This window comes from Salarias fasciatus, chromosome 12, assembly GCF_902148845.1.
Source record: "Salarias fasciatus chromosome 12, fSalaFa1.1, whole genome shotgun sequence".
Taxonomy (NCBI): domain Eukaryota; kingdom Metazoa; phylum Chordata; class Actinopteri; order Blenniiformes; family Blenniidae; genus Salarias; species Salarias fasciatus.
This window is the reverse complement of record NC_043756.1, coordinates 3,283,839-3,300,763: the sequence shown is the minus strand read 5'-3', so window position 1 is coordinate 3,300,763 and position 16,925 is coordinate 3,283,839. Positions and strand designations below refer to the sequence as shown.

The 16,925-nt window shown below is 44.2% G+C and overlaps 1 protein-coding gene across 1 annotated transcript in view; it reads right to left on the bottom strand.

The window, feature by feature from the left end:
- Positions 1–284: 284 nt before the first annotated feature.
- Positions 285–16,925, bottom strand: part of hk2 (hexokinase 2) — a 49,620-nt gene continuing 32,979 nt past the window's right edge. The window contains exons 12-18 of the mRNA XM_030104806.1: positions 16,676–16,795; positions 15,887–15,982; positions 14,032–14,131; positions 13,751–13,934; positions 9,782–9,937; positions 3,336–3,572; positions 285–2,130 (exon numbers count right to left, since the gene is read on the bottom strand). Of these exons, the coding sequence (XP_029960666.1) occupies positions 1,986–2,130; positions 3,336–3,572; positions 9,782–9,937; positions 13,751–13,934; positions 14,032–14,131; positions 15,887–15,982; positions 16,676–16,795 (1,038 nt within the window). The 3' untranslated portion in view covers positions 285–1,985. The remainder of the gene's footprint in view (positions 2,131–3,335; positions 3,573–9,781; positions 9,938–13,750; positions 13,935–14,031; positions 14,132–15,886; positions 15,983–16,675; positions 16,796–16,925) is intronic.

Genomic DNA, 16,925 nt, shown 5'->3' with positions numbered 1-16,925 from the left:
GGTGAAGCTCATTCATGCTGCGGGAGCCTCGCCGCCATGGCGTAGATAAAGAAGTGGAACATCGTGTGAGAAAGCAGATCAGCTGAGAGTCCATTTGGTTTCCATCCGAACGCAAGGAGGACGCAGACTGAGGCAAACTTTATTCAGACAGCGCTGGTTTGATTACACTGATAACGCAGAGTAAATATTGAAGTGAACAGGACAGTAAAACGGCTGTTATTAGGTAGAATCTGAATTTTTACAAGTTTGGGAGCAGAGATCGGATAAAACGACTCATCTCTGAACACAGTGAGGACATATTTATACAGCAAAAGAACGTCATGGAGAAAGGTGATGAAAAACAGACAAGTGGTAATTATAGTTAGTTAAAAAAAACAGGTTGACAGCTCAGCTGTTGATTTTATTACAGCTGAACTTTGTGAATTATTGTGTTTTTTCCTGTTAGGACATTAAAAAGAAACATGCAAATACATTCAACACAAAGAAAGAACAATAAATACAAAACAACAAATGAAAGGACAGTCCTCAACTCGTGTCTTACCCACTCAGTCTCCAGTTTGCTGCTGATATTAGTTTTAACATTACATGTCTTCACCCGTGTAAAAAGGCTTTGGTTTGAATATTTCAGCACTTCAGCATTTGAAGCTTTTGCTCTTAAAAGAGATTTTTTTAATTATTTTTTAGATACCAGTTTGAAGGCAAAAGAAAATCTCAAGAGTATAACAATAATTTTGATTGAAATTTTTGAAACAGTTGAAACAAAATGGGACTGGTGAAAAAAAAAGACAAATCCAGTAATTAACATTCCCTTCACTTAGAAAAAAGAAGCTAGTTTTTACAGAATCATTTTATTTTACAGAATTTGGTTGATCTGGCGGAGGCGGCGCGGTCAAAGCTTTGAGGACAGCTTGACGGGCTTCCTGATGGGAGTTTACATTCTGGGATCAAATCCAGCTCAGGTCAGGGAGAACATTCAGGAAAATGGAGACGTGAATTATTTCTGTCTAGAATGTGGAGCTGCTTGGAAATGGGAGCTGCTGATCGAACACATTTACAATTTGAAAACAGGGTTCGAACCAGAAATCCGTCCGAACATTGATTCATTGCTTCGCCCTAAACGTTGGTTATTCAGGGAAAAAAAAGGGCCAAAACTGTTTTTTTTTTTCTCTTCTTTCCTCAAATCTTCTCGATCTCAGAGATGAAGAGGCTTTCTGACGGCAGCAGAGAGCTTGCGGCTGAATGGCCGGCCTTCAGATCTCACCTGGCCTCGCGTCAGGACGGTAATCCGGCATTAATCCTGCACCGAGTTCAACGTTTCCACGGCCGCGACTCTGGAGCGAGCTCAGTGAACTCAACACTCATCTCTTAATACATGTCAGCTTTCCTCCTCCTGCCCAAATGTTTGTTTCTCAAAGCTGTGTGGAAAGTCTGACAGACTGCGGCGGCTTCGTTCCTCCAGCCGATTATAAGGCGAACATGTATTCCCTCCAGCAATCTATGTATTTTTTTTTTTGAAGTGATTGCTGCACACCTCCGCAGCGTCAAAACAGAAGTATGATGGAAAAGCGCCTGCACTCTTAATTTCTCACTTTTGGCTCAGTTCATTTCTCCCTTTTTGTTGTTTAAACCCGTCTCCTGCGGCATTTCATGTTTTGTTTATAATGTGAGGCACTTTGTGGAATCTGACATTAAAGCTGCTTTAAAAAAAAACACACATTTCTGAATTTCATGAAATCACGAAGCTTCACACAAATCATTTCTGTGATTTAGAGCTAAAAAACCATAGAAAACAGGAGTGCAGAAAAGGAGCTTTGGACTTCGTAACAGTCGCATTCGACAGAAGGTGAACCCTCGTTCGCCTCCTCAGTTCAACCCGATGACACACGCTTACACACACGAGAGAGGATTTCAGTACTAAAAGGCTAAATTCACGTCAGTAACGGTCAGTCGCAGCGCCTGTACCTGCCGCCCTCCACCGCCAGGCCTCAGCGCTGCTGCTCGTCCTTCATGCGGCACGCCACGGCGGTGATGAGCGCCGCGCCCTTCCCGCTCCCGTCCTCCGACTTGTGGAAGGTCACCTGACACTGAGGAGCCAGATCCTGCAGGGTTTCCTGCATGATGCTGGAGAAACTGCAGGGGGGGGACAGAACCGCGGCTTCAGATATTCATGTTGTCAGATTTATCGATGCATAATAAAAGACAGGGTCTGCTGGGCTGAGATGAGCTCAGTTCACTTCAGTTCAGAGGCCTCATGCAGCACAAACTCATCTTGAATGGGCCGGACTGATAAAACACTGCAAAAATAATCTTTAAATTTAAAGTTTAAAGTTTTTCTTTGTTGTGGCTCAGAGAATTAAACGTGATGAAAATGTCGAGATTTTCACAAAACCGAACAAGTGTAACAAACAACTGGTCTGAACTCGAACAACAAGAAGCCGACTGATTATTAATGACACGATCTGGAGCAGAAACACTGAAATGACCAAAAATCTCCAAGATCTGCTGCGTTCTGCATGTTCTTACAAACTCACTTTATCAAAGATATTGACTTCAGATCGACTGTACGTAAGGCTGATTCATGTGAGACGTGCAAGGAAGGATATACAATAATATACAACCAATATTACCAATGTGCTTCGTTTTAGGATGGACGTGAAACCCGATTTCACAATTAAATACCTTTAACTCAATATTACAGTCTGTTTCCTTTTTTGTTTCCAAAAACCACAAATTTTGTTTGACTATTCAGAGACAATTTATTCATTTCAAACAAACATTTGAGGGTTTATAATGAGAAGATATATAAAAAAAATGCTACACAACACACATCTGATGTAACGGCAAATACAGATGTTTTCAATCGTGGATATTCTGAATCACAACAAAGTAAAACAAAGTTTAACTTCACCGGTTATTATGACACTAATTAAAACGTTCCGCCCACTCAGGATGAAATCGGTCTGTTTGACACGAAAACTTTGAAGCTTTGAAACTTTTGAAACTCTGGATATCGCTATGAAACAGTGATTTTCTCCTCTTTTACCCAAACTGCGATTCCTATGAGCTAAATCTGACTTTTCAAGGGTTCCATATGCTTTGACAAATAAGTCTCACTCAAACCAACGTAAATACCGCTTTCATAAGGAAAACCAACCATCAAACACACATTTATCATCAGCTGAGGACAAAGCGCTCACTGAGAGCCTCTAATCATCAAACCAGCAATTAAGCAGAGAGATGAGAGGTGAAGGCCGGAGCTCGTCTAAACTGTTTTCCCCGTTTGTTAGAAAGACGCTTGAATAAAAATCCCCCGAAGAGTAAAGAGAGGCTCTTACTGAGGGTGGGTCTTGTACAGCGTGCCGTCCACTCCCACCGTGACCGAGAGCTGGTTCAGGTTGCGGTTCTGCCGAATCCTGTCGACCAGGGCGGCCAGGCCGGCGCCGCAGAGCTGCGCGGCGCGGCGGGCCACCACGGCGCACACCTCCTTCACCAGCACGCTGTCGTCGCACGTGGAGCCGGTGAGCCCCAGGTGCTGCAGGATGGAGCGGACCTGACGCATGGCCAGGCGGTCGCTGTGGGAGCAGAGAACACGTCAGGCGCGAGACACGCTGGCGGCGGCGGCGGCGGCAGACACCTCCAGAAACTCATACGACCCCCGTCTGGAGAGGGAGGAATGTGTCGATAACGCAGGCGGAGTCTGTGAGCCTCCGGCTGAAGCACGGAGTCATTTGAGGGGAGAGCTGGGAGAACACACGGCGCACCTTCAATCAACTTCCTGCATTATGCAGTCAAATCACCTTCACATGACTCAGTCACAGCCAGACTGAGGAGCCTGCCCTCCTCGAACCTGCAGCTTTCTGCTGCTCCGGTCCATCGGGCCTGTCGTCCGACACGCTGACAGCACGTCCAGCGACACTTCCCGATGCCTCAGCGTCCAATCTGAATGGCTCAATGACCTTTTAGCTCCGAGATCAGAGAAAAGAAACGAGCTTGGTTCTTTAAATACTGGCTCAGGCAGAGCAAGATTCATCTAGAAATGAATCCATCTTCGTGACAGATGGGCCTCTGGGTAAAGATGGCTTTGAGGTGATGGCCACATTGTCAGAAATGCCACACAGCAAAACATTCAGGTATCGATCCGGTGACAATCCCGGCTCGTGGAAACTCACATCATTCTAATCACGTTCGTCCGGGTTCATGTAAGCGTGATAATCTCATTTCTCAATTGGAAAACGTTCAATTAAAGTGACAAAATAACGCCGAGGTAAAAGCAGCTGGAGGCTGCTGCCTCTTTGTTAGCTGAATTACAACCCCGGTTACACCACCACGAGGAAAAGCTTCGAGCTATGGCTTTGTTTACACGACATTTCAAGTGTTCACAGACATCCGCAAATGACCCAGTTGGTTTGTTATTATGGTGACTGTCAACTCGAAAACTACCAAGTCCAGGAGGATCTGGACCGGGAGCCATGACACTCTGGAGGAAAATGTTGGATCATGACAGATTTTGTAAAAAGTGTATTAAAATGCGAACATTTTCATTCCATGTCAACAAAAGCTTATCAGCTTTTCTTGTTACCGAGTTCGACATCAGCGATAAATCGTGTTGTTCATTTCACCACCTGTGAAATGAGCTTGTTTACAAGGGTCTGACAGTGAACATGAGCCGACTTCAATCAGACGGATCACAAAGATATCTCAGGAATATAGGTTTAATTTCTCCAGGACAGTAAGATTTACTCCAGCAGGAAATGATCAAATTCATCTTTGGGATTTTAATTTCCATTTCCGCGGCTCTTCACTCTAAATGGTCAAATTGGCAGAGTGAGGCGGGTGAGGCAGCACAAGACCAGCAGCTTACTCAAAACAGAAACCAGCTCTTCCCTCCCTTCATCTGAAGAGGTTACTCTCCATCCCCGAGTCAAAGCGGATGACTCGCATGTTTCACAGTTCTTCTTCAACTCTTTTCTTTCTTTTGTGCAAAGAGTGAAGAACCTCCTGCGCGGACGTCGCAGTGAACAAAAGCCTAACTCCATGTATTTAATGTCGAGCTGAGCAGCGGGCCACGCCCCCTCCTGTCTGCCTGCGTCTCCCAGCCTGAAGGCAGCAGGTGGAGCAGCAGGTGGAGGAGAGCTGGTAATTAGGGGCGGTTGGAGGCGTCGCTCACAGGACTGCAGCGTGAGAAAGAGGAGTTGGAGAGTTTGGACTGGGAGAAGGAGACTGATTGAAGAAGGAGCTTCAGTCGTGTGGCTTTTGGGTTATGTTGTCTGATAATAGTTTCTTGGTGAATACATTCTCTTGAACGGCTGGTGCTTTTAGGTTTATTCACCTGTTGTGGCCTTGACAATTTCCAAAATAAAAGAAAAGCGCGGCAAATCTGGGCCACTGAGTGAACTCCAGTCCAATCTCTGAGGCCAGCAGCTCTTTTCGAGCGGAGGAGCTGCAGCTTAAACCTCACAGGAGCGATGAGCACTTATCCGCGGTGCGAGTGAGAGATATTATGAAAGTAGCCAGCAACACCGAGTTTACCGATAAAGCTGTGTGTTTTCCGACACAGAATTCCGACAAATTTGAAGCAGCTTTTCGAAATACAACTGGGGGGAAGAAAAAAAAGAGAAACCCAACGTCATCTCTTTTTTTTTCTTAACCGTAAAGGTGTTTTCTTCACATCTGGCCAAGCACAAACAGAAAGCCACAGCCAGCACAGCCTTCAGAGAGCTCATTTAGGCCGAGATGACTGGCGTTTACAGCTGTAGGAACCGGCTGGCTGTCATGTGAGGAAGACGATCCGGAAACCCTACAGTCAAACGCACCGTTTCGAAGTCAAGTGTCTCAGAGCGCATGTCAACATTTGAAATAGTTACTGCAAGACAAATCTGCAGAAACAGAAAGGAAAACACAAAAAAAACAGAAAGAGGATGGAGGCCAAATACAGTAAGTGGCCTGACTTCAAATTTTGTTGAACTGGTTTAGAAATCAGTGGCCCGCAACAATACCATCCTCAGCCTGCAGCTGATGAGAAAAAAGAGAGGAGACCAGGCAGCAGGGTCACGGTGTGGTTCAGTCCAACTGATCCGGGAGCTCAAACTGCTGCTGAAGGTCGCGCTCCTATAAAGGCTTCATGACGCACGGTGAACTGCGGCTTGTGGATAATGGGCCTGTGAAAGAGCGACCCAATCGGAAACAGGATTTCAAAACGCTACTGCTGAACTGTGTGGTTTCATTGTTTAATCTAGTGGAAGAGACTCAATGCATTTGTCAGTGATGATGACAACAGGACCAAGAGGACCTGCTGTTCTGAAAAGAAAGAAAACATCTTTACAGGAAAGCATAACAGAGAAAAAAACCTCAAGAGTCACTGCTTTGAGGAAAAATGCTTTCAGGATTTCAAAGATCAGAGAGTAGTGGGCAGCCTCTTATGAGCAAATGTAAATATCAGAAATAAGCCACAATGCCGTCGGCCATGAGCAGCTGGGATTGGCTGCAGCAATCGGCAACCCTTAACAGGGTAAGAAACTCAGGAAAACGCTCCCGTGTTCCAGAAGAAAAGACCGCATGGAAGTCGTTCCTTCACAAAACACACAAACACCGAGCCGGCAGGAATGACAAGCATGTTCGTATCGGGGAATCTGCACTGAAAATGGAACTTCAGCAGCACTGCGCCCCGCGAGATGGAGCTTCTCTTCAAGTCACATCATAATCTGATCACTGTGTGGTATCACTTGAATTTGGCATCTCCAAGAAAACATTTCCATCTTTAATAATTTCAGTGACACTCGTGGATCTGACGGAGAGCACGGGTTTCAGGCAGGTGTATTTTGCTGCAGATGTGGGGCAACAGCGTCACTTCACTGAACACTTGATTATATCGGCTCACTGAAGATGAAAGTAATAACCCAGGCGGTTAGCGCTGCAGCTGAACATTAAATAATTCAGCACAAAATCTGTTGAAGAAATTCAGTCTCACTGATTTACAGGTGTTTCTTATTGGCACTCTTCTTAATAGCAGAAACACTCCCTGAGCTGCGGCTTCATTAAAACCAAAAACTATTCTCTTGGATCCAAACCAGACGAGACCGTTCAAAGACATTTTTGCACTGATTAGCACATCAGTCCTCATTCTGCTTGATTTATCTTCAGCAACAGGGGATGCACCCCGGCCCTTTATGACTGCTGTTATTAAACCTTTTAAAGAAGCCAACCCTCGATCCAACTTATTATCCAATATGCAACGTCCTTTTTATTCCTACAATCCAGGAAAAAAGGCATTTCCAGTCAGCTGCGTGCCCATTATCACGCGTACCATTCATTTGAATCTTTTCAGTCAGGATTTAGAGCTCGTCATAACAGAAACAACATCACTAATGATCTTCTCTTGTCCTCACACAAAGGACCGGTCTCTGCTCTGGTCCTGTTAGATCTCAGTGCTGCATTTCGTACTATTGATCATAAGATCCTGCTACAGAGACAGGAACAGATCACACATTCAGGGCCTATATACCCTTCACATTATACACGCTTCCTGTTCCTGTCGGGAACATCATCAGGAAACACTCCATTAACCTCCATTGTTATGCAGATGATACATAAATGTATTAATCAGGATATAAACCAGACGGCACTGATCAGCTCGTCACGCTAGAAGCTTCTCTTAAAGACATAAAAGCCTGGAAGAGTCGTTATATTTTGCTTCTGAACTCAGATAAAATTGAAGTTAATGTATTTGACCCAAAAGAGAAATTCTCCCATCATACACTGTGAGGAACCTGCAGTTACTTTTGACCGGGACTCATCTTTCAATCGGGCTTTCTGCTCCGCAGCTCCTCGCCCTCCAACGACCTCCGGTTCCACAAACACTAAAAACTTCTCTATTTGCAAAGGCCAAGGCCCCACTTCTATCCTGCTTTCATCTTTTATTTTTATTATTTCATTTCCTTACTCCCACAGGCAGCACTTAGAGAACTTTTATCAAGATGTAAAGTGCCTTCCAAATGAAATGTATTATTATTACTATTAAATGATGATCACCAACTCCCACAATAAACAATTCTGCAGGACTGCCTTCTGTAATCTGTGTAAAGGGTCCTCCTCCTGAGTCCATCTCCACCTCCACCCCGTCACTAGACTGTCTAACCTGCATGGAGAAAACCCAAGCATTTGTTAGATCGACAATATTATAATTCCTCATTACCAGGGTTGTCGATTTTAATGTTAAAAAAATCTTCTTAGGATTAAAAAGTCCTCCAATAGTAACGCTGCTGCACGCGTACTGAAAGCCATTCTCTCCAATGCTAGTTTGTCTTCATTGAAATCTTAAATTCCTCTTTTCACAGATGAAATAGCCAGGCTTCATCATGTCTTAAAGAGCCGTCAGTGGAGCAAAACACACTGTTCTCAGAGCGCTGGCTGACTGGAGGCTCCTCGGTTTTAACAGAACGCGAGGCAGAGCTTCCAGCTGTCAGGCTCCTCTCATGTGGAACCAGCTCGCAGCTCCAAACACAGTTTATGTTTTTGAAATTTGGCTTAAAGCTTTCCTATTTTAATAAATCTTACAACGTGAGCTTGTTCTGGACAACATGGGGTGATTCGCAGCTGAAGACTTAGACTGCACTGAGATCTGCTCTTTCCTTCTGTATGCTCTGTAAATGAGGTTCTGTCCTTAAAGACAGTTTGTCCTTCGCACTGCTGCCTACGTTTCCTCTTGAAATATTTGTTTCGCAGGAAATCAGCCTTCTGATGACTTGCTTGTAAGACTGAACAGAATCAAAGTAGTGATTACTGGCCTGGGTACACAGAGGCTCCACAGCGAGTGCTGCAGTGCTCCGCTCTGTTAGGGTTGACTCTAAGGCTTCTTGAGCTCTATAATTAGTTTCATTCAAACATATCTCAGACGTGCGAGTTCAGGATGCATACCAACAGAGCCAAGAAAAAGTACATGATCCTTTATGATTTTACAGTTTTGCACATTTAGTCACAAAATGTAAAGTGATCTCCCTTTAGGCCATAAGAAATAATTGCATATAATTTCTTGAAGAAAGCATTTAGCTCCCATTTACAAAACGTTCTCCAGTGAAAGCACAGAACTGTGGTTCTGCACATGCCTCCAGAGAGTCCAGACGGCCCGTCCATATCCTCCTGGCAGTTTGCAGTTTCACTGTTGACAGTCAGTCCGTGCTTACAGCACAGTTGTGGTTTTGCTACGAAAATAAAAACACCCACTACTGGCCCAACATGAAAACCACATTATTTTCAGTATTTCTGCCATTTTCTGTGTAAACAGACATCGTTTTCAACATGTTGCCGTGTGAATGTGAAATTTTTCCGAAACCGACAAACACAAAAGCGACGCGTTTTCACTTGAAAGGTTTTGGACCTGAGGCTGATGACTAATGGCTCAACGCCTCCTCAAAGAATTCTGAATCAGAAAACAGCAAAGCCGAACAATGAACCATGATTCAGTAATGGGCTTCAGAAAAAGATTTAATGTGTGCAATGACACACACGCAGTAATGTGTTTTTTTTTTTTTTTTTTTTGTATTCAAGGTTATTCTGTGCACATTGTATTATATACAATGTACAACTATAAAGACACTATTTTCTGCCACTGTAATAGCAGTGCATGTAGTCAGAAGGTCTTTGTCTGGCGTCTCTTATCCCTCCACTTCCCTTCAGTCTGTGCTCTGCAATCCTATAAATCACACTGGACTGGCGTGGCTGACATTCACAAAGAACAGCAAACTACTGTACAGATTCAACAAGCGCAGCCATTTTCAGCACCCACCTTTCGATTTGTGACAGGAACTTGGTTTCAAAGATGCCTCGGGTCTTCAGTCGCTCCGACACTTTGCCTCTGAACAGCAGGCCTTTGGCGGTAAAATCCATCAACACGTTCCGAACGATCTCTCCCAGGTACATGCCGCTGATCATTTTTTCATACCTGCGAGAAACAAACGCAAGAGTGAAAACCTTCCACATCTGTGAAATTAACACAGACACTACTTAAGAGTCGAGACACTCCATTAGAGGCTTCTTTAATTTATATGAATGTGCTTTTCTTTTGTTCTCAGTAGACGACTCAAACGAATCCAGCTGGCTCTAATTCATTTCTCCCATTAAAGACTTAAAGCGATAAACAGTCTTCCTTCCCTCTTCTGCTCCAATTCAACTACAAAGAAAACCTTTTTGCCAACCAACTAACAAAAGAAAGAGCGAATACAATAAGAAATACCATGGAGTTACGCAAAACAATGGTATCAGCTCAAAACAAAAATAAGCCCTGTTTACGTGTTCTCTCTTTTTTTTTTTTTGGTTTGATCGAATTGTTTCCCACTGAGAGATCAGATTGTCTGGCTGACGTTCATCCCCAGTCAATCAGTGGATCAATCCCATCATACCTGGCACTGTGGCATTGAAGTCCACCAGTGCTGAGGATGAACAAAAATAAATAAATCACCACAGCAAACTTGGCCCGTCGAGCCTTTTGAAAGTTCTACAGCCGTTTAAGAGCGTGAAACAGCGGCGTTCGTCCTCGGTGTAATGTGTGAAACATCATGTGGTGATGTTGCATCACACACACTATCAATTAAGAGCTCCAGCAGCGGGAAGCAGTCTGATGGTCCATTCACGGAAACTCTTATGGGATCACAGACAAAGTAACACCATCTCCCGAGTCGCGGGAGTAAATGTATCAACAGGCATCAGCAGGAGTGTGTAAACAGCAGCAGCAGCTGACAGCCCTCCACTCCTGGGGCTTTATTTAATGTGTGTAAAAGTTTGTGTTTGAAAACAGCGACTCGTGTGAGGAAAACACTGTGTACACTCGTCAGGATCTCCTGAGCTCGGAATAAAAGGTGAAGGGACAATCATCAGACTACGCCTGTCTGGACTCAGGGGTCTCCGAGCCGCTAACAGTTAAAGGAAGAACCTCCTAAACCAGCATTTCTCTCTCTAACACCAGAACCACGAAGAAGACTGATGGAATGAGGTTTCAGACGGCAGCTTTGTGATCATCACTGGGCTTCCTTCCACCGTCTGCCATCTAATCACAGACCTTCCTAATGAAATCACATCATTTTTGCGTTTTCGTTTCAGAAGTCCCATGTTTACACCACAACTGTAGGCGCTGTCGTTTTTGTAAATAAAAATGTGAAGTGCACGGATATTCAGATGAATGAAGTTGGATTGCTATTACCATGACTGTTAACTATAAAACTAAAAAAAAAAAGAAGAAAGAAATTGAGCTGGGTGCCATGTCACTCTGGATTGCTCTCTTGCTGCCTTGTTTTCAAAAAGTTGTGTTTTTAGTGGCTCCGAGCACTGTATTCGTGTAACTGGAGCCCTGAAAGCCAAAGGAAAGTTTTCACTTGAAAATGTTGTGTGAATGGGGTCTAAAGTCTAAAGCCGTCAAGAAAAAAAGACCTGGTCAGGAATTACCGGGGGTGAGAGAGAGAGAAACGCAGCACATCTGTCTCAACAGGGAATGTGTGAAGAGGAGAAGCTGGCCGTGCACGTAGACGCAGACCTCCGATGGTGCTGTAACACCCTGGCAGCCGAGGAGAAAGGCCAGCGTAATCCCAGCTTTCTGAGGATTCTGAGGGGGGCAATTTGAGGAGGGAACTGCAGATCTACGTCTCTTACCTCTGATTGAGTTTTCGCATGGCTCTCCAGCGGTACTATCACCCACAAAGACGGACTCTGACGGGTTTTAACAGTGCCCAGACAGCCATTGGCCACCCTGTTGTCTGCCTGAAATGCCCTCTCATTAATTCACACTAGTTCTTCCTGTGAGAAAAAGCCAGGATCTCATCTGGACTCCATTTTCTGACAAGCACGACTCAAATCAGCTTTGCATTCCGCTTCAGGACTAAACTGCCTCCAGCTACTTTAACTCATTTAAAAAAAAAAAAAGAAAAAATGTAACAACCTAATTTAACATCAGCATGTTTGAGACAAAAAATCACTGGGGAAAAATTCCTCTGTCGAATGAGGGGTTTCACAATATTGTGCTAATAATACTACTAGTGCTTGCTTAAGGCCTTTTCTGAACTAAAAATAAACGGCATGAAAAATATCTGCACATGATCAGATCCTCTGATAATGCTCGACCCTATGTATTTGTGTAACACCTAATATGTGCATCTGCAGCAAGACTACAAATAGAAAAGAATCTTGGAAGCTTGGCAGCACTAGAGACTTTTGCATTTTTTTAAATTAACATCAACTGAGGCATGCAACACATTAAAAGGCATCATGTTGTGCAGGAATACATCCACAACCACGGACCATAATAAAAACATACACGTGAAGGAAACTTTAAGGCCATCATGTGTGAAGCCAGACAAATTAATCTGTGCGCTTCACAAAGCAAATGTTCAGATTAACTGTACGTGACTTAAATTGGAAAATGAAGGCATGCTAACCAGCCTGTGGTCTCTGGGGTGTGATTATATAAACCTCAGTCCTCTCTGCATAACATTAAGATGCATCTTCACACACGTGGTAATCATGCACGGAATAACAGAGGAGCTGCAGCAACAGTGGCGCTTTCATCTATATTTTAATTGAAATTTATATGATTTTTCTACATAATTAGTGGCTTAGCGGGCTGCATGGCGGTGCAGCATCGCTACATGCATGTGTAGGCTACTTTCAGGAACTCTGGTTACAGTTAACTGCGATCAACTCCTTCATTTATTTAGAAGAATGAACACATTACACATGTTGCATATTTATTGTAATATTTTAACATTACTGAAACCATTATTCAACTGCCACTCTCGGACATTGACTAATTAAAACTGCAATTTGAATTCTCAGTGTTGAATCTTTGTCCCACAATGCCGTGCTGCCGCTGCATACGAACACTGCCAGTGCACACTGAATCATGAATGAGTTGCATTCACTGTCTTAACTCAAATGAAATTCCATATGTCACTCAGAAAGAAAGTGTTTTTCCTTTTATGAAGGCTCTTCTTATGCCGCGCCGTCAGGATCTCCAAACTACTGCTGCGTCTTAATCAGACTCTTCTTGTGCTGTTCATTTTGCTTTCCTCACTGTAGCAGTATGAGCCTGAAACCTGGAAAGCGCCTGTGTCTCCAGTGCTGCTGGGTATTCGCTGGTCTCTGGCCTGCAGCCTCGTCGAAGCGTTTCTAAACATCTGGATTCTGACCCCATCCGGTCAATTCTTCAGTGAAAACATTTTCCAGATGAAACGCGACATGGACTTCCTAACAGACAGAGGAGTGGACACTGAAGGGCGGTCCAGGTCTTCACCTCTGACGCTGCCTCCAGTTCAGCAGCGGCCGCACAATATAAATGTGACGAACGTCGTCCATGTTGTGTCTCTCAAGCCAATATGTAAAGTTCATCCAGGGGAGACTCAAAGTTGTGTTTCTACTCCTCCACATGGACAGTTTAGTTTCACCAGGCACGTCCTGAGGTCAGACTGGGACTCTGAGGAGATGTCTGTTCTGCCCCGGGAGCAGCTTGGGCTCCGGTCAGAAGAGCGAGATGATGTAGCGGGGGCAGCGAGGTCTGGCCTTCGCTGTTTCCCACACTGCCGCTCAATGTGACCGGGCATGAATGAACATGGACGGATGGACACTTGGTGAATGATTCAAAAAGCAAAACAATGGGGCAAAAGAAACCCTCAAGTTTGGAAATAAATCAAAAATTCACTTGTGAAAACAATAAATATTGAATTGTCTCTTTCTATTAGCATTTGCTGAGATGCACAAGGACGGGCCGTACCTCTGCTTCCCGGGGAAGTTCGAGCAATCGTCAACGGCGCGATCGAACTCCGTGCAGAAGTCGTCCAGTTCCCCGTTGTCTCCGAACGCCCCCCACTCCACGTTGACACACATGCGGCCGTCATTTCCGTCCACCAGTTCGATGTTGTGCATCTCCTCCATGTAGCAGGCGTTGGTGCCCGTGCCTGAGGGCGAAGCGGAGACGTCGCAGCTCTGCCAAGTTCTACCGATGAACGCGTCGCAAAAAAGGAGACGAGGAAGGCGGGAGAAAATCAAACTTACCGACAATGAGTCCCACCTCGCACCGGGGGTCCTCGTAGCTGCAGGTCATCATGGTTCCCACGGTGTCGTTAACAATCGCCACAAAGTTCAAGTCAAACTCCTGGAAGCAATTATAACAACTTTAATTACAGTTCTTCACTGCATCGAACTTCAAAGCGCGATGGGAAGGGGGGGCAGAGAGGAGATGGAGGGAAACAAAACAGAACAGAACTTGGGAACTGCTCTCATTTTCATGTGTTCGTGTGGGTATTAACATTTAAATTTTTCGGCGCACGATGCGAGTTAGAATTGTCTGTTAATTTGAGCTGACATATTTCAGTGCTAATATGCTCGCAAAGAAACATACACTTTAAGGTATGTTTAACTTGAAAACAAAAGACTCATTTACATTATTTCAAGTGAAAGCCTCGTGTTTGGTTCGTGGACGGCAGAAAGTCATTATTTCACAGCCTGATTAAGTTTGTTTGGAGGATTCAGGACCAATATGAATTGTGGGAAAAGCCATTCACCTTTAATTACAGGCGATATGAGCTCAGTCAAGCAATGTGGCATCTGCAACCAACAATTCCCGGGCAGTACTCTGCTAATGGTCTGTTCATTCAAGCGCAGTGCCTCCAGAATTGACCAGTGCACTCACACCAATTAGCTTCAGTCATCTCTTTTTGTACGTACTGCAATGTCTCCGCAGTTGTTGTGTTTGCTTCTTTTGTATGGAGCCACAGGAGTATGTGTGTGTGTGTGTGTTTTTCTCAGTCGAAGCAAAGAGCCAAACAAATGGGCTGAAATTAAAAACTAATCACCCTTTATTAATCCCCCTCAGGAAATTCCTTTATTTTTTTTTTCCTAACCCATTGACCAATGCCATCTCTACGGTGTGGAGTCGCAGCCATATTACGGCACTCTAGAGAGCTGACGAGGGTCAAGGGTCTTGCTCAGGAACTCCGTGGTGACAGGAAAGCTACACAAACAGACACTGAAACCGCAACTAAAGTCATTTTTTACCACTTTCTTTATCGTTTTCTATAAGTGTTTTCTCCACATTTTGCTCACATTGAATTAGTTTCTTACTTTGTAAACCTATTTAGAGTGCATTATGTCGTCCGCTGGTGGTTTCAGGGAGCTGCAACACACCAAGTTGGACCAATGGCCTATTTATCAAAAAAAAAAAACCTACATCAACTTTAAGAAGCTAAGCTGGACTTCAGTTCAGATATGATTCCATTCACTAAGAGCCTTTGCTGCACAAAGCACATACAGAGAATGGATGAAAGATGAAATGGAACACGGCAAGAAAAAATACAGTCGGACGAACGGAATCGAGTCTGAATCTGCTTCTTAAAGCAACCTTGACCTTTATAAAAGCAAAGTCACAACGCCACAGTTAATGGGGGGGGAAAAAAAACTTGGCCAACTTGTAGAAGAAAACTGTCTTTTCACAAGTTTTCTGTACTCGATCATGCATTCATTTCTTGACAGGCTTTCCTGAAATATACACACATTTTTAAAAGGTTGAATATTTTCGTATAGAACCTCAGGAATTGTAAGAACAATGGAGAAACAAGGCTTTCGATGATTTGGTTCATGTGTAACATATCAAGGTGGGGGAGGGTTCACTATTTAAGACTTAGTAACAGCTTATGCATCGACTCCCATGGCTTTGCAGACGCTGGGAGCAGAACTCCTCACACCCTGAAAAGCCTTCCTCTGCGCTCCTGTCACTTCATGCCAGGGACATGTGTTGGCCAGATGACGAAGCTTGTGCAGCAGATCCCCGTTCGGCCCGTTTTCTGTCCCACTTCATGGGTCAACATGTTCGCATGTTATCTGACCACGTCTATGAAACACACGCACTCACCTGCTTACGCCGCACGGCCTCTTTAAGTAATGTGACAACATCTTTGCCTTCACAGCCACTCGCTTTGAAACCTTTTGTCCATTTCAGGAGGATGCCCTTGGAGGAAAGACAGCAGTAGTAATTAAAAGTATGAGTCAAAGAAAGAGCTTCGGCACACTGCATTCAATCTGTAGAGGAGTTAAGAAACCGTTCATCTTCTTCAGTCGATCTTTACAAAGACATATAAAACATATTGCTTCATACATTGTCACATGTTTTCTTGGACTGCCAGCTTTATTCCTTTCGACCTTCAAAACAAACATGGAAGAGTTCAAAAGATCCCTCGGAAAAAAAACTTTTCCATAAGACAAGAAAGAAGCTGAGCATCATCGAAGTGTCTCACGTACATTGTTGGGTTTGCTGCAAAAACCGTCTCAACAAACGACTGAAAATATGAGCCCCTCTCAAGTTTGACAGGTGCTCCCTGTACGGAGACGTTTTCGGTTTCTCGTCACGCTTTTCGCTGTCCTCGCATCTTACAGCCCTCCTACAACAGCACTAAGACTTGCTGGGAAATCAGAGCTAATTTCTGGGAGTAATACTGGACGGAAAGATCAAACAGAAATCTCACGTTCAGCATGTGCAAAACAAACGAAGCATTTCAGCACTCAGAAAGACAAAACACTTTCTGATGCCCACTAATACCACCATATTTAAGTTGCTGTGCAGTGACATTACACCATCTGTCTACACCGTAAAAAACGAAACGTGTTGTTGACGTAGTGTGACACACGAGGATATATACACTACCTGGTCCAGTTTGGTTTGGTGACAGGGGAAAGAGAACGTGAATCCCAGAGGTAAGGACGCTCCTCTCATGCCCATATATTCCAGAAAGTCTGCGATGCAGTTCACGATATGGCTGAACAGCTGAGGAGGAAGAACACACAGACGCATCAATACAGAACTTCGAACATCTATAAAAAAAAAAACGCTCCTTTGTGTAAGTCACATGACTGAACAAACAACTAAAAAAGCCGAGCATGAAACACTGGGAAAT